At 40.6% G+C, this 18,166-nt stretch overlaps 1 protein-coding gene across 1 annotated transcript in view; it reads left to right on the top strand.

Moving 5' to 3' along the window:
* Positions 1–18,166, top strand: part of GLDC (glycine decarboxylase) — a 95,928-nt gene that overhangs the window by 31,019 nt on the left and 46,743 nt on the right. Inside the window, exons 5-14 of the mRNA XM_034663849.1 lie at positions 2,222–2,299; positions 3,311–3,458; positions 3,979–4,175; positions 6,376–6,472; positions 11,421–11,526; positions 13,147–13,286; positions 13,855–13,935; positions 16,127–16,224; positions 16,946–17,030; positions 17,192–17,233. Coding sequence (XP_034519740.1) covers positions 2,222–2,299; positions 3,311–3,458; positions 3,979–4,175; positions 6,376–6,472; positions 11,421–11,526; positions 13,147–13,286; positions 13,855–13,935; positions 16,127–16,224; positions 16,946–17,030; positions 17,192–17,233 — 1,072 coding nt within the window. The remainder of the gene's footprint in view (positions 1–2,221; positions 2,300–3,310; positions 3,459–3,978; positions 4,176–6,375; positions 6,473–11,420; positions 11,527–13,146; positions 13,287–13,854; positions 13,936–16,126; positions 16,225–16,945; positions 17,031–17,191; positions 17,234–18,166) is intronic.

The following is an 18,166-nucleotide window of genomic DNA, read 5'->3' as shown; positions in this document are numbered from 1 at the left end:
TGATTTTGCTAAATGGGGTTGGAATGGTGTTAAAAAAAACCCCAAATTCAGCTGAGTAAATTTGAAGATCTAATTGGCTTTATTCAATAATTTGTGAATTGGGCAGCATCCCCTCTAGCAAGTAGAAAGGAGCAACAAAGGGCTACAGAAAGGGAAAGGCTTTTTTTTTTTTTATTAAAGATTTTATTTATTTATTTGACAAAGAGAGAGAGAGTACAAGCAGGGGGAGTGGTGGGCAGAGGGAGAGGAAGAAGCAGGCTCCCTGCTGAGCAAAGAGCCTGATGTGGGACTCAGTCCCAGGACACTGGGATCATGACCTGAACCGAAGGCAGACGCTTAACTGACTGAGCCACCTAGGCACCCCCCCTTTTTTTTTAAACATCTGATGATTTAATTTTGTTTTTTTCAAGTTTTTATTTAAATTCCAGTTAGTTAATATCGTGTAATATTAGTTTCATGTGTAAAATTTAGTGATTCATCATTTACATACAATACCCAGTGCTCATCATAAGTGCCCTCCTAAATACCCATCATCTGTTTAGCCCATTCTTCACCCATGCCCCTCCAGCAACCCTCAGTTTGTCATTTGTAGCAAGGAGTCTGTTTCCTGGTTTGCCTCTCTTTTTTTCCTCCCTACATTCATCTGTTTTGTTTCTTAAATTCCACATATGAGTGAAATCATATGGTATTTGTCTTTCTCTTACTTATTTGGCTTAGCATAATACTCCCTAGCTTTATCCATGTCATTGCAAATGCCAAGATTTCATTTTTTTATGGCTGAGTAATATTCCATTGTATACATATATATTGCATCTTTATCCATTCATCAGGCAATGGACGCTTGAACTGTTCCCATAATTTGGCTGTTGTTGATAATGCTGCTATAAACATTGGGGTATGTGTGTCTCTTTGAACCAGTATTTTTGTATCCTTTGGGTAAATATCTACTAGTGTGATTGCTGTATAAAAGGGTAGTTCTGTTTTTAACTTTTTGAGGAAACTCCATACTGTTTCCCACAGTGGTTGTACCAGTTTACATTCCCACCAACAGTGCAGGAGGGTTCCTCTTTATCCACATGCTTGCCAAGTCCTGTTGTTTCCTGTGTTGTTGTTGCTGATTTTAGCCATTCTGACAGGTGGGAGGTGGTATTTCATTATAGTTTTGATGTGCATTTCCCTGATGATGAGTGATGTTGAGCATCTTTTCATGTGTCTGTTGGCCATCTGTATGTCTTTGGAAAAATGTCTATTTATGTCTTCCGCCCATTTTTTACCTGGATTATTTGCTTTTTGGGTATTGTGTATTTTGGATGCTAACCCTTTATCAGATATATCATTTGCAAATGTCTTCTCTCATTGAGTAGAGTGCCGTTTAGTTTTGTTGTTTCCCTCTCTGTGCAAAAGCCTTTTATCTTGATGAAGTTCCAATAGTTCGTTTTTGCTTTTGTTTCCCTTGCCTCAGTTGACATATCTAGTAAGAAGTTGCTTTGGCCAATGTTACTGCCTGTGTTCTTCTCTAGGATTTTTGTGGTTTCAGGTGTCATATTTAGATCTTTCATCCATTTTGAACTTATTTTTGTTTGTGGTGTAAGAAAGTGGTCCAGTTTCATTCTTTTACATGCTGCTGTCCAGTCTGAAAGGGAAAAGTTTTTATTTTATTTTTTTTTAAAGCTTTTCTTTATTTATTTGAGAGGGGCGTCAATTGTGGTGCTTGATCCCAGGACTCTGGGATAATGACCTGAGCTGAAGACATATGCTTAAGGGACTGAGGCACCCAGGCGCCCTGAAAGGGAAAGGTTTTTAAAGGTGTGTCAAGGAAGTCATAAACAAACAAAAAAGGGATTATTTAGAGCAAGGTTACTTTCCTTTGGGGGACAAAAAGGGTCTTATTAGGCGAATTACCTCATTGGTGCTTACCAGGAAATTCTAGACTGACCAGTTACGATTATATTACTGGGCAAGGTAGAAACTGTAATCAGGTATGTATTAAGCTTTAGTTTGGTGACATGAGCCTAGGACAAGTGACTGCATTTTGGGTGTATGGTTTTCTTTTTAAACGACTGAAATTGGATTTCGGTAGACTTCTGATCAGTAGAATTAATGACTCATTTTTTACACTGTGCTCAGAGTTTTCCTAAGTACCACCTTCACTTTGCATTCTTAGAAGATACTTTGATTTCTTTTAATGTTCATGTTTGAATGTGATTTTCCTTTTCAACAGACACAACAAGAGGAAGAGATTTTTTGTTGACTCCCGTTGCCACCCACAGACAATAGCTGTTGTCCAGACTCGAGCCAAGTAATTAATTTCATTCATATTTTGAACTCAAGGATAATATCATGCTCCTCTCTGTTGTTTCCGCCTCTTACTTCCAAACTGGTCAGAGGTGAACCTGATTTAAATTGAGGTTGCTCAGTTTTACTTTCCCTCCCACTTTTCTTCCTGAGATCTTGCTTAGTAAGTAAAATGTGTCAGAATGGAGAGAATACAGAAATGGCTTTAGTTGCCTTTGCTCTATATCGAGTAACCATGTTGTTTTCTTTTTTTTTTTAATAAATTTTAAATATTAAAATAATTTCAGCAATGTTTTGGAAAGCTTGAAAAGTAGAGGAAAAAATGGAATTCTCACGCAGTTGTTAGAGTTTATTGTGTACTACTGCAAACATAGTTATAGGGAATCCATATAAAACCTAGGTGTGGCATGATGTAGATGAAAGCAAGTGTACTGTATTTGTTTAGTGCTGTAATCAGATCAACACAGCACAACCATCACTTGCCAGTGTGTTTGTTTGCTTTCTTCTTGTCAGTATTGAGCAATATTCCCCAATCCCATACCACCATCCCTTCAGAAGGGGTGTTCTCACATATGATTGGAACTGGATAGTTAAGAAAGGTCTTTCTCTTTGTCTTACTGATGGTTTTCCATTCACCTAAAACTGATCCCAGGTGAAAGTGGGGACTGCTCTGTAGTTTCAGGAATTGGTTCTTTAGTCCTAGGAAGCCGTGTTCCTGACCCTCTCAAGAGCAGGTTCTGGCAGGAGAGGGGGCATGGGAGTGGTAAGGGTGGACGAAAGAAACAGAAGCCAAGCTGTTGGAAGCACTTGAGGTGGTGTGAAGCTCCATTACCATTGGAAGGTCAGGTGTGAGATGCGGGTGTGTGTGTGTGTGTCAGGATGAGGTGGGGCTGGGGGGCAATGAGGAAGGACGCAGAATATGAATGCAATCTATATCACTGAAAATAAATTGTAAGAGATTTATTTTCTCTTGAAAACCAAAAGCATGATTGCTCTTTGTCTTCTGTCTTTCCAGATATAATGGTGTTCTCATTGAGCTGAAATTACCCCATGAAATGGACTTCAGTGGGAAAGATGTTAGTGGAGTGCTCTTCCAGTATCCAGACACTGAGGGGAAGGTGGAAGACTTCACAGATCTTGTGGAGAGGGCTCATCAGACTGGGGTAGGCAAATCTCTCCTTGTGGGGGTCCACAGAGGTGTGTCCCGGCTTTGAATTACGATTTTTTGATGCATCTTATCTTCCATACCTGTATCACCTGGAATGGTAGAACTCTTTCCTTCCTGCCTCCTTTTTTTCAGGTTTATTTTGTTCATTAATTCTTGGCACATAGTAAGCACTTCGTAAATTTTAAGAAAAAAATTATTTGAGAGAGAGAGCATGAGGTGGGGGGCGGGCAGAGGAGAGGGATAAGCAGGTTTTCTGCCGAGGGGGAGCTCGATGCAGGGCTCAATCCCTGGACCCTGAGATCATGACCTGAGCCAAAGTCAGATGCTTAATCAACCGACTGAGCCACTCAGTGCCCCTCAGTAATTATTTTTGAATTAATCAGTGAGTAAATGGAATTCACAGGCTATGAAACAACCCTGTCTGTCTGCTTATATTGCAGAGAATTTGCTACTCTCTCACTGTTCTCAGGGGAAGGTGACAACTACCACCACTTTCTCTCTTGTGTCCTTTCTAGAGCCTGGCCTGCTGTGCTACTGACCTTTTAGCTCTGTGTATCTTGAGGCCTCCTGGAGAATTTGGGGTAGACATCGCCCTAGGTAGCTCACAGAGATTTGGAGTGCCACTGGGCTACGGCGGACCTCATGCAGCCTTTTTTGCTGTTAGAGAAAGCTTGGTGAGGATGATGCCCGGGAGAATGGTGGGGGTAACAAGGTAAAGCAGCTTATGTTTCTTCCCTTTGATTGTGGTTATTATTTTCCCTGTTTCTTCTGATTACAAAAGTTGTTGATTTTTCTCTGAATTTAACTGGGCCATGCACAATAATTTACAACATATTTGTATTGAAGTCATATAAGTGAATTTAATTAGGTTGACAAAAGCATTGAAAGACTGGACAGTTTAGGTGTGTTTTATATTCAACCACTTTCATTCTCAAAAGCATTATCATGCCACAGTTAGGTAAAAGACAAGCACGGTGAGAGGTACCAGGTACACATTGTAATCCACATTATTTCCCAGAGGCCTGCTACTTGTTTGTTCTAGTAATTTCTAAATGTAAATGTACTTTCTTAAGTGCTTCTCACTGATAAACCTCCTGAGATTAAGAATTTAGATGATTGTCATGATTATTACTGGGGAATTTAGCATGATCTTTTAGACCTTTCATAGAAGTTGGGCTTATTAGCCTAAGTGAATAGTCTATATTAGTGAATAATTTGAATTTTGGAAATGTAACTTATCACATAATAGCAAGAGGCACCTCGCTTTTTAGTATAAAAATAAGTTTCTTCAAGTATTCTTACATTTGTTTCTTTCAGTGGTATATCTTCACCAGACGAGATGAGACAGAAAGTTTTCTAATTAAAAAAAATTTAATATATTAATTATTGTCTGCTGATTTTTAAAAAAGATTTTATTTATTTATTCGTCAGAGAGAGAGGACAAGCAGGGGAAGCAGCAGGCAAAGGGAGAAGCAGGCTCCACCACTGAGCAAGGAGCCTCACATAGGACTTGATCCCAGGATCCTGGGATCATGACCTGAGCTGAAGGCAGATGTCTAACCTAGTGAGCCACCCAGGTGTCCCATCTGCTGACCTTTTTTTTAAAAGATTTTATTTGTTTATTTGACAGAGAGAGAGCACAAGTAGGGGGAGTGGCAGGCAGAGGGAGAGGGAGAAACAGGCTCGCTGTTCAGCGGGAAGCCTAATGTGGGACTCCATCCCAGGACCTTGGGATCATACATGATCTGAGTCAAAGGCAGGCGCTTAACTGACCGAGCCACCCAGACACCCGTCTGCTGATTTTTATATCGAACTTCTTACCTTTCTGAAAAATGGACCCCAGAGCTTGATGAAATAAAGAATAAGACTGTTGAGTTTTTTTATCCAAATTCTTTTTTAAAATTTTTTAAATACTTTATTTTTAAGATTTATTTGTCAGAGAGAGAGAGAGAGCAAGCACAAGCAGGGGGAGTGGCAGGCAGAGGGAAAAGCAGGCTCCCAGCTGAGCAAGGAGCTGGACTCGGGACTCCATCCCAGGACTCTGGAATCATGACCTGAGCTGAAGGCAGATGTTTAACTGACTGAGCCATCCAGGCGTCCCCCAGTTCTTCCTTCCTTTCTTCCTTTCTTTCTTTCTTTTTTTTTTTTTTTCAGATTTATGTATTTGAGAGAGAGAAAGATAGAGAGAGTGCACGAGTGGGTGGGACAGGGAGAGAGAATCTCAAGCAGAGTGAGTGAGGAGCCTTACTCGGGGCTCAATCCCATGACCGTATGATCATGACCTGGGTCAAAACCAAGAGTCAGTTGCTTAACCTGCTGCACCACCCAGGTGCCCCTATCCAAATTCTTAATTGTATTAGGAAAGAAGGAAAATTTTTCTTAGAGATAAGTGGTAAGATTATTAACATTGTTTTTTTAAGCTCTTAAATCCCAAGTAACATACAGTGTAATACTAGTTTCAGATGTTTAACTTACTGATTCAACACATTCCTTTTCTTTGTAGCCATACAGTTGCTTTAGGTTCCAGTGCAGAAGTTGATTCCTTTGTCAGATATTCCCCTTCTTTCTGTGTCTGCCGAGATGCTCATAGTGAAATTTAATTTTCCCTAAATTTAATTTTAAATTGAATCCTCATTCACCATCATTATATTAATCTGGGTAATTCCTGGGAAGTTTCCTTTCAAGGTTGCTAGTCTTATTGTGTATATCTCAGTTCCTTCCTCAAAGTATATATTAAAAATTAGTAGTCCTATTTAGAACAGGATGGCTTAGGAATTGTTTCTTTATGGCCTTGCAGCCAAATACATTTTCTGGGTTCCCTTCAAGCTGGGAAGGAAAGAAACAGGTCCATTTGTGACCACCCTTGGTGCTATGAGCATATGTATTAACTAGATGTTTTATTCTCGGTCCAGAGATGCCACTGGGAAAGAAGTGTATCGTCTTGCTCTTCAAACCAGGGAACAACACATCCGGAGAGACAAGGCTACTAGCAACATCTGTACAGCCCAGGTAGATCACATGCCTGCCCTTCTCACAGAATCCTTTATAATCTACAGAAATGAGCTGCTCATGCATTCACTCAATTGTTTGTTCATTCATTCATCACCTGCTGACCAGTGTGTACATCAGAAATGGTGTGAGCTTATTGGTACAGAAGCCCCGTGGTCTTGTCAGAACCAAAATACAATGTATTTTCCTGGAGCTCTGTATGGATATACGTCATACTTCAGTGTTTCTAGCATTCTTGGCGATCAGGCAGATCCATTATGCATAGTGGGCGATTGGGCACCTTCTCTTAGGGTTGAAATGAAAGCGCTTTAGGAATGTGGTGAGGCAATGTGACTATGCTTGAGGGGATGACTGAGTTGACCGGTTGGTGGTGGTCATGGGGTACTCTTACTGGGGGCTCAGGACAGGCATTCCTGAAAGGATGGAATAAAAGAAGAGGAGCGTCCCAAGTTCCTGATGATTCTGGAAGTTGCCCAGGGCTCAGGTCAGAGGGAGTAGTGTTTGAGACCCAGCCAGTTTCTAGGCTTAGGTGGAGGACTGTTCCTGAGCATCCAGTCCATTCTAGGTTCATCTTCTCCATTCAGGGTGAGAGAAGGAGATCTCACCAACACCTCAGTGGGCACTGCAGTGCTTTTTCTCTCTCAGAGCATTGGCTCAAAGCACCACCACCAGGTTTTAGAAAGACTCTCCAAGGGGGCAGTAGATGATAGGGTCTTCTTACATTTGGTTTTATAGCCATTGGTCTTTGGACTAGTTTCCTGAGTAGGTTTTCTTGTCTTATTTGTTGCCTCAAGAATGTGGCTGCTTCTTTTTAGCTAAAAGCTTTTCTACTATCACAGGAAGGAGCCAGCTGTCAAGAGCTTTTCCTCTGTTGACAGCAAATTGAACTTTATATGATGCCATTACTTTCTGTAGTTTACCCATCATTTGTTGAATTCTCTGCTTACATACTTCTCCTTCCTCTGCAGCTGATTGCTCCTGTCTTGCTCTTTCTGCTCATGTTCTTCCAAAGCATGTCTGTCTGGTTATAAATGGATTAAGGGGTTTTCTGCTTCAATATTTGAAATTAACTTTACAGGTGAACTTGGGCTGAACAAAGGTCTCTGTCTTTCTCAGCAATTATTAAAGCGATGTTTGCCTTGGAAGTAGCCCAATTTTGTCTTCTGTGATTTTTTTAAAGATTTATTTATTTATTTTAGAGAAAGAGTGAGGGGGGCAAAGGGGTAGAGGGAAATGGGAGAGAGAATCCCAAGCAGACCCCACACTGGTGTGAAGCCCGATGTGCTCAGTCCCAGGACCCTGAGATCATGACCTGAGCTGAAAGCAAGACTCGGACGCTTAACCGAGGTGCCCCTGTCTTCTGTGATTTTTATCTTCTCATTCTGGAGAGCTTCCAGCTATCTATTGTCTATTTCCTTTCATGAGTTTCTTTTTATAATTGGTGGCATAAAGCAGTTGCTCATAACTCCAGTGTCATTCTCTATAAGCATGCGAGTAACCTTTTTTGTTAGAAGATGACTGATAACTTCTGAGATGCTCTTTGAACAGTAATGCCTTTACTGCCAGCCTTCTTCAGCAGCTTCTTTGCTCTCATGGCTGCCCCTTTCCTCTTGAGCATAAGAGGCTCCACACTGGAGATCTCTTAATTTTGCATTATTGTTGGTACGAAGCCTTTTTTCTTTTAAATCTCTGAAAGTGTGTTATTGAATTCTTTTTTAAAATTCTTTCTATAAACTTGTGATATTTCACAGATATCTGAGTTTGCACCATGTCCTGTTCTTTATGTTTTCTTATTTCTTGGGTTTTACCAGCACATGCAATTTTTTCCTGAGCTTCTTCTAAAGTTGGTTGTGTTGAGGTATAATTTACATTTCATTAACTCTTTCACTGAGCTATAACTCCCCATACAATTTGCCCATTTAAAGTATATAGTTCAGTGGTTTTTAGTATTTTTGTGAAGTTGTGCAACCATCACTAGCATTTCATTTCTGAACATTCTTATCACCCCAAAAAGAAACCTGTTCCCATGAAGCAATCATTCCCCATCCTTCTCCCCTCCCTGAAGCCCCTGGGAACCACCAGTCTACTTTCTTTGTATATGTATTTGCTTATTCTGGACATTTTGTATAAATGGGATTTTACAATATGTGGCCTTTTATGCCTGGCTTCTTTTACTCAGCATAATGATTTCAAGGTTCATCCATATTGTGGTATGAATCAGTACTTTTTTTTTAAGGCTGAATAATATCCCATTGTACGGACATACCACATTTTGTTCATCCATTCATCAAGTGATGGATATTTGGGTTGTTTATACTTTTAAGTATTTTGAATAAAGCTGCTATTCATATCCAAGATTTTATGGGGTCATATGTTTTCAGTTCTCTTAGATATATACCCAGGAGTAGAATTACTAGCCCATATTACTAACCTGCATTGAACTTTTTGAAGAACTTCCAGACTGTTTTCCAAAGTGGCTTCATCATTTTTTTATTCCCTCCACAAGCGTATGAGGGTCGTAATTTCTCCACAGTTTCACCAATTGTTATTGCCTGTCTTTTCAGTTATAGCCATCCTAATGAGTGTGAAGTGATATCTCATTGTGGTTTTCATATGCATTTCCCTTTTCATTAATGATTTTGAGCAACTCTTAATCATGAGCTTTTGATTACTCTTTTTTTTATTACTTTATTTAAGTATATTAATTATATTAAGTCTGTCCACATTATCCAGGAAATTTGAATTTTCGTGGTCTTTATTTCTCTGAACTTCCTTTGGAGTTCTAATGCCTTCCCTAGGATTTCTAAAAATGATTTTATACTTGTCATCAGTTTGTTGGCCAGTCTCCTGTTTGTGGAAAAGAATCATCTCTACCTTAAAAAGGGACATGAACCACCTTCTACAAGTTTGTTGTGATAAGAGGATTCCAGAGGATTCTGTGAATACCAGGCCTGAGTTTCTGTTCCCCAGCAGTAGTCATAAGCACTTTCGTACACAGTGTCATGGATAGTTTGACTTGCCCTCTCCGTAGCTGGAAGGTGTTATAGTGCTTCTATATTTATTTCTAATTGTTATACAGAGTCTGTAGAGCACCTATACTCTCTTGGGGAATTTTGGTCCAAGAAAGTTTATTTCTGTGTTCTCAGATTCTTCCTCCTCCTCCCCCCCTTTCTCCTCCTCCTCCTTTTAGAGAGGGAAAGAGAGGGAGAGGGAGAAAGGGAATCTTAAGGAGGCTCTATGCCCAGTGCATAACCTGACACAGAGCTTGATCTCAAAATCCTGAGATTGCGACCTGATCCAAAATCAAGAGTCAGATGCTTAACCCACTGAGCCACCCAGGTGCCCCAGATGTCTTCCTTTGAGCTGCATTTTCTTTATTGACTGTTAGCTTCACTTTCTGGTTTTTTTTTTTTTTTTTTGTCAGAGAGAGCACAAGTAGAGGGAGTGGCAGGCAGAGGGAGAAGCAGGCTCCCTGCTGAGCAAGGAGCCCAATGTGGGATTTGATACTAGGACCCCGGGAACATGACCTGAGCCAAAGGCAGATGCTTAACTGACTGAGCCACCCAGGCACCCCTTTCTGACAGTTCTCTTTTGAAAGCTGTTTCTTGTTTTGCAGTGATCCCATGGATTCCTTTCGGCAGCCTAGCTGAGAAAATGTGTACCTAACAAAATAGATCCAATATTGAATATCATCCTACTTTAAAACACTGTGTTTCTCATGTGCTCCTCCCACTCTGTGGTGATTGGCTGTGAAGATGACCTTGAACTCCTGACCTAGTATATTAGGAGAAAAGTCACTAGTGGGACTGAAAACTTCAGAGTTTATGGTGCTAGACCAGTAAAATGGGAGCGGCAGTGGGAGAATGGAGTAGGCTGGGCAGGGTAGAAATCTGAGACCTGAGTTGGGACTCAGGTTTCCTGGGGGGCAGGGATGATATTACATGATTAGAAGATTGCTTATTGGCAGGATCTGGGGTGATAAAGCAAATGAGGGATGGGACCAAGAGGAAGAGAAGCCCGAGGTGGACCTCCATCATTTTTTGCCACGTTGTTATTCATTTTGGTCTCTTATCCTAGCTATCCTCTTTTATCCTCCTCCCTGAATCAACATACCATCACGGTGAGTCCTTTCCTTGTTCACCATACAGGACTTGTTCACTGAAGCATCCCTGGAGCTGTCTGTGCACCTTATCTCTGAGAGATTCCAGTGCCGTTCCTTTCTGTTTTCTGTCACACAAAAACACACGCTTGCCTGTAAATGTTTTTGTGAAACCTCAGTCCTGTGGTCAAGGGAGATATCTTTGAGAAAGTGACCTTGCTGTGAACGGGGAATAGCCAATAGGTGCTGATTTTCTCTAATACATATCCTGCCAATTCATTTTGGTTTTATTCCCCTGTGTCCCCTGTTTCATGTTTGGTAGTCCTTTGCCGCACAATCTCCATTCATCTGTCAGTTGGCTGAAATTCAGCTTCTGGTGCTTTATTTAAGTTCTCAGTAGAATTGTGTTCCCTGAGTTCTTGTGTATTTGAAAACTGCTTGTTGCTCTTATCCTTGAACTGTTTGAGTATAAAATTCTTGGATCTCACTTTTTTTCCCCTGACACCTTTATTACTCCGCTGTATCCCTACATGAAATACTGCTTTTCGGTGTTTAAAGACAGTCCTATCTTCCCCCCTTATGGGTGGCATGATTATATTACATGGATGAAACTTCTCCTTTATAGTGGTCTAATTTGAAGGTTTAGTATTATGACTCCAGGGTGTCTTGGATGCTGAGATAGGCAGGTTATAAATGGTCCCCCACTATCATAGAGAATGCAGGAAATCTGATCATTTTTTTTGTCCCTGTTTTCAATTTTGGCATTTCAAGTCAAAGTAATACTCCTTCCCACTAATTGTTTTCATCACACTGTTGAACATGATTCCTCAAATGTTTTTGTTGTTTTAGGCTCTCTTGGCAAACATGGCTGCCATGTTTGCAATCTACCATGGTTCCCGTGGGCTGGAGCATATTGCTAGGAGGGTACATAATGCCACTTTGATTTTGTCCGAAGGTGAGTAATTTATCTGTTTAAAAAGTTTGGGGGCATAACAAGACTGATAAACCTGAGTATGTAAAATAGAAAACTCAGTGTATGTCCAATACTGTATAAAAAATTGAAAGTCAAATAAGAAACTATTTCAACATTTCTGATAGACTGAGTGTTAAAAATTTTAATATGGAGATCTCTTACTTAACTCCCCAACCCCATAAACAATAGGGATGATCATTCAGAGAAAAATGGACAAAGGACATTAAGTGTAGTTTTATTTTTTTTTAGGATTTATTTATTTTACTTTAGAGAGAGAGAGAGATGTTGAGAACCAGGGGGAGGGGCAGAGGGAGAGGGAGAGAGTCTCAAAGCATGGAGCCTCAACAGGGCTCAATCTCACAACCCTGAGATCACACCCCCAGCTGAAACAGAGTCAGATGCTTAATCGACTCCATCACCCAGGTGCCTAAGTGTAATTTTAAAAGAAGCATATATACAAATAAATGGCCAATAAACATAAAATTTCAACCTTACTATTAAGGAAATGTAAATTGAAACAAGTATGTCTCCCATTACATTGGTAAAGATTAAGAAGAATGCTGATGTTGGTATAACATTTTTTTAAGATTTTTATTTATATATTAGAGAGAGGAAGAACACAGAGGGACAGTAAGACGGAGAAGCAGACTCCCCACTGAGCAGAGAGCCAGATGTGGGATTCTATCCCAGGACCCTAAGATCATGACCTGAGGTGAGGGCAGATACTTAACTGACTGAGCCACCCAGGCACCCATGTTGTTATAACTTTTATGAGGGCATGTAAGCAGTACATATCAAAAGCTTTTAAAATGTGCCTACAGCTTGAATCAAAAATTTTACTTCTAGAAATGTATCTAAAGGAAGTAATCAAGTAAGGATGTAAAGGGTATCCATTAAAACATTGTTTATAATACCACCATCTTAGAAACAGCCTAAATGTCCAATAACAAGTGATATATGTTACATGCATATATTTGAATATTATACCACCATTAACAATAATGACATGGATATCGAGCTGTAGAAAAGCAAAATGTTCTTTATGCATTACAAATTTTTCAAAGTGTAAAGAAATATATGTGATATATCACACACACAAAAACACACACACATCCCAATTCTAGAGCAATATACACCAAATTGTAACCAGCGATTATTTCTGGATGGTGATTATGGTGATTTTTCTTCTTTTTTTATATGTATTTATTTCATAATATTCTATAACATAGTAATAAACATTTAATTCCTTGGGGAAAAAAAAAAACGACACTGGCTAAGACCAGGAACAGACTATAGTTAAAATTTACCTCTTGGGGCACCTGGGTGGCTCAGTCAGTTAAGCATCCGACTCTTGATTTCAGCTCAGGTCATGATCTCAGGATCGTGGGATTGAGCCCTGCGTTGGGCTCCATGCTCAGCACAGAGTCTGCTGGTCCCTGCCCCTCCCCTGGCTCGTGCTCTCTCTCTCCCTCTAAAATAAGTAAGTAAGTAAATAAATAAATATCTTTTAAAAAAAATTACCTCATTACTTCTTTATGAAATGTTGGGGGCCGAGGAGCAGATTTCTCTGCTGGGGACTGGTGGCTCTCCTGTCTTGTCTAGGTCTCAAGCGAGCAGGGCATCAGCTACAGCACGACTTGTTCTTTGACACTTTGAAGATTCAGTGCGGCTGCTCAGTGAAGGAGGTCTTGGACAGGGCCACTCAGCGACAAATCAATTTTCGGCTCTTTGAGGATGGCACAGTAAGTAAAACTTTTGCATTTATTTAGACTAGTTTAAAATGTCCTGACTTTTCTTATTAAAAGTTTTCTTCTTTAAAAATATCAGTATTGGAAGTTTGGGCATAATCTATGTTTTTTAAACAATTTTTATTTCCCACTCGGGAACATGGTGACTTTCAAATAAAGGACAATTCATTCTTAGTTTTACTTAAGACTTTGTGTTTTCATGTATGGGACTCTTAGGCACATATTTTGTTAATAATACCCTTCACAATATGACTGTTGAAGGTAAAGACTACAATAAGTGATGTAATAAGTTAAGGGAAGAAAAGGGTAAGTATTTCTAATGTCAATAGGGTGACCTATAGGCACCAGACTGCTAGAGTCCAGAAGTGGCTCATAAAACTCTAAACTTTGTGAAGTCTTGGACTCAACTAGCCCAAGGGCCAACTTGGATACAATGGCACCCAGATATTTTGGAATAACTGGGGGTTTTATCCAGCACCTTCCTCCCCTTGACCTCCGGGGCTTCTCTGACTGGTCTTGGTGTTTAGGGCTGATGTTTTCCCTTTCATTTTCATTTCTGTAGCTTGGGATTTCTCTTGATGAAACAGTCAATGAAAAAGATCTGGATGACTTGTTGTGGATCTTTGGCTGTGAATCGTCTGCAGTAAGTAAATTAAGAAGATGGATTTCTCATAGTGATTGTTTGAGGTGTTGTCAAAGATGACTTTGCCTCTTGTGGTTCCAAGTGTGACACTGGGTGGCCTGCTGTTAAAATTATGCAACTGACCATCCCTGTTAGCTGGTGCTCACTGCTGTGGGCCCTAACTAGGACCTTGCGGCCAGGCTATGTGGGAGGATTATTAATGGTGTTTAATTGAAACTATCCCTAATACGGAGAATTGTGACATTGGTGTCTTGCTTATGTCAGTTCTGGGAAAATACTCATTCATGTAATATATTTATTGAACACCTAATATGTGGCAGGTAGTATGCTAGGCTCTGAGGATGGTGGTGAATTAGACATGATTCCTACCCCGACGGAGCTTATACTCTAATGGAGACTCAGACATGCACAAGATTAAAATCCAGGTGGTGATATGTTATGCTAGGTGATGTCTGAAGATGCTCTGTGAGTACAGAGGAGGAGTTTCTCACCAAGACTTGGAGAAATTGTCCTAAGCTGAGTTCTGAATGATGATGGGTAGGAGTTATTCAATCTAAGATGGCACGATTGAAGAACAAGGAGGGTGGGGCCAGAGATGTTCCAGACACTGGGAAAAGCAACAATAAAGGCTTAGAGGAGAAAGTTTACAATGTGAGCTAGGGGCAGTTCAGTGTGACTGGTTTTCTACAGCAATGAAATAGCAGGGCATGGAATGAAGATGATAGAGAGAGCAGTCAGTAGCTACCTAAACCTGTGGCAAGATGTTACTCACAGCACTCTACAGGGCCCAGTGCATGGGAAGCACTCAGTCAATACTGTTGAATGAATCAGTGGCAGGAAACGTTTCCTATACAAGTAGTAATAGGTTCCGGAGTGCTTAATGGTGCCATCCTGGTCGTCTGTGTACTATTCAAGAGAGGACTTCAGTACCAGATGACAGTTGTAAATCATCAAAGAGGTATTACACTGTTCTTTTTTAAGCCTTAATTAATAAATAGGAGTGACTAAGCCAGCTTCTCCCTAGAACTCTGCGTTAAATTTAACCGCAGTTTCCATACATTTAAGGAACGTTTATGGAGCGCCCACTGAGGGCTCAAGATGGCTGTACTATCAGCCTGGGGCAGAATGAGGAACAAGCCGTGTATTTATATATTCTGGATATTAAGCACTTACCAGATATGATATGCAAACATTTTTCTCCCATTCTGTGGGTTGTCTCTTAACCCTTGGTAGTGTCCTCTGATATGCAAAAGTTTTTAATTTTAATTGAAGTCTACTTTATTTACTTTTTCTTTTGTTGTTCATGTTTTTGGTGTCATATTTGAGAAATCAAGATGCCAAATCCAAGATCATGCAGATTTGTGCCTGTGTTTTCTTCTAAGAGTTTTAAACTTTTGGCTTTTAAATTTAGGTCTTAGTTCACTTTGAGTTAGTTTTTGTATATGGTATAAGGTAAGGGTCCAACTTCATTCTTTTGCCTGTGGATATCCACTTATCTCAGCATTGTTTGTTGAAGGGATTATTCTTTTGCCGACTGAATGGTCTTGGCGCACCTGTATTTTATTAGAATTGTTATCACAGATAAAAGCACTGTCATGTGAGAATACTTACTTGAGTTTTGTCATCATAACTGTTTTTCTTTTTAAGATTTATTTATTTGAGAGAGAGAGCGTGCGATCAAGTGCACGCATGGAGTTGGGAGACAGAGGGAGAGGGAAACAGAGACTATCAAGCAGACTCCCCACTGAGTGTGGAGCCAGAAGCCGGGCTCAATCCCACAAACTTGAGACTGTGACCTGAGCGGAAATCAAGAGTTGGATCCTTAAGTGACTGAGCCACCCGGGCACCCTCATCATAACTTTTTTGATAGCCCTTTAAAATAACTTACTGGAACTTGTTTCATTACTCAAGGAACATGCAGGAGAAGTCAGGGGGCAATAAAAATTGTCATTTTTCCTCTTTTCCTGTGGCAAAGGTCAATAGAACTTTAAAATGGTGCTCTAGAGAATTTCCAAATTGGCACAATTCATGATACCTGTTACCCTCCCCCCCCATGCCAGATGCCAGGGGGTTGGGCAGTGGTAGTAGATCTCTAGTGCCTTGTTGGGATACATGCCGACCAGAAGCTTGGATCTCCACATGTGGTTCCAGGCATGCTTTCCACTGTTTACTCTGTGGTCTCTCCACATAGGAGCTGGTTGCTGAAGGAATGGGCGAGGAGCAGAGAGGTATTCTGGGGACTGCTTTCAAGAGAACTAGCTCTTTCCTCACACATCAGGTGTTCAACAGGTTTGTGTGGTGGTGTGCATTGTGTACTGTGGCTTGGGAATAAAATAGAGAGTGGCTGCTTTTTAAAAAAATTTGTTTTAAAGATTTATTTATTTATTTGAGAGAGAGAGCAAGTGAGAGTGTGCAAGTTGGGGGAGGGGCAGAGGGAGAGGATCTCAAGCAGACTTCCCACTAAGCATGGAGCCTGACATGGGGCTTGATCTCACAATCCATGAAATCATGACCTGAGCCAAAACCAAGAGTGGGAGGCTCCACTGACTGGAGAGAGGCGCCCCTAGAGAGTGGCTTCTGGATCCAGTTATGTTATGGCTTGGGCTGTTGTGGCTCAGCCATGGCTCACTAATAACCATCGCCATAAGGATTCCATTCCTGATTTTGGCAAAGCCACCTCCTGGTGGCTCTGCTCTGTTGGCAGTGTAACCCCTAAGCCCACTTGTCAGGAAGAGAGGACTGTGGATGCATGGTTGCTAGGCTGAAGTTCATACCCAGGAACTCCACATACTCTTCTTCCCAACCTTCCTCTCCTGCCCACAGAAGCTTCTTGTCCTACTGCATCCCCTGAGGTTCATGGGTGTTCCCTCTGGTGCTTTGTTGACATGTTGCCCATGGCTCAATTTGATCTGTATTTTGAAGGTAGATCTGTGTGTCTTCTCTCTCAGGAGGATGTATATGGACTTTTATCTCATTATAATGGCCCAAATCATGTGTTTTGTGTTCACAGCTATCACTCAGAAACAAATATTGTGCGATATATGAAGAAATTGGAAAACAAAGACATTTCCCTTGTTCACAGCATGATTCCTCTGGTAATTGTTGTCTTTATTTCTACTTCTAACCCTAACCCTGGCCCGACCTCTTTGTGTTGCAGCTAATATGCTAAAAGAGGGATGAAGGGGTGGCCATGTGGGGGATCAGAGGGTCAAGAGGAAATCACTAACGTGATACATTTTGGATGTGCTTCTTAAAGGGGTCCTGTACCATGAAGCTCAACAGCTCATCTGAACTCGCAGTAAGTAGGACATTTCTCTTAAGAGGGAACTTAGTAGGAGCAGTATTCCAGCTTATACATAAATAGATAACTTAAGAACGCTACTGGGACTGTGATTTAATAACTACGTGAATAATTCTTTACCTTGCTATTCCTTTTTTTTTTTTTTAAGATTTTATGTATTTATTTCAGTGAAATAGAGAGCACAAGTGGGACAGGGAGGGGCAAAGGGAGATGGAGAAGCAGGCTCCCCACTGAGCAGGGAGCCTGATGTGAGGCTCAATCCCAGGACCCTGGGATCATGACCTGAGCTAAAGGCAGCTGCTCAATTGACTGATCCACCCAGGCACCCCATCTTTACCTTGCTATTCAGTAAACTTGGGAGAAACCCCGATTTTATTGCAAATTGATCATTTAAATTTATGAGTAAAATTATCTGAAACTAATACTATGTTAATTAATTGAATTTAAACTAAAATAATTAAATATATAATATTCATGCCTTCCTAACCCCCATTTATTTGTTTAATTGTAGATTTTATTTATTTATTTATTTTTTAAATGTTTTTTTATTATATTATGTTAGTCACCATACAGTACATCCTTGGTTTTTGATGTAAAGTTCGATGATTCATTAGTTGCGTATAACACCCAGTGCACCATGCAATACGTGGCCCTCCTTACTACCCATCACCAGCCTATCCCATTCCCCCACTCCCCTCCCCTCCGAAGCCCTCAGTTTGTTTCTCAGAGTCCATAGTCTCTCATGCTTCATTCCCCCTACTGATTACCCCCCCTTTCGTTATCCCTTTCATCCCCTACCGATCTTCCTAGTTCTTATGTTCCATAGATGAAAGAAACCACATGATAATTGTCTTTCTCAGCTTGACTTATTTCACTTAGCATTATCTCCTCCAGTGCCGTCCATGTTGCAGCAAATGTTGAGAATTCGTT

This window comes from Ailuropoda melanoleuca, chromosome 7 (genome assembly GCF_002007445.2).
Source record: "Ailuropoda melanoleuca isolate Jingjing chromosome 7, ASM200744v2, whole genome shotgun sequence".
Classification (NCBI taxonomy): Eukaryota; Metazoa; Chordata; class Mammalia; order Carnivora; family Ursidae; genus Ailuropoda; species Ailuropoda melanoleuca.
This window is presented reverse-complemented; position numbering and strand designations above follow the sequence as displayed.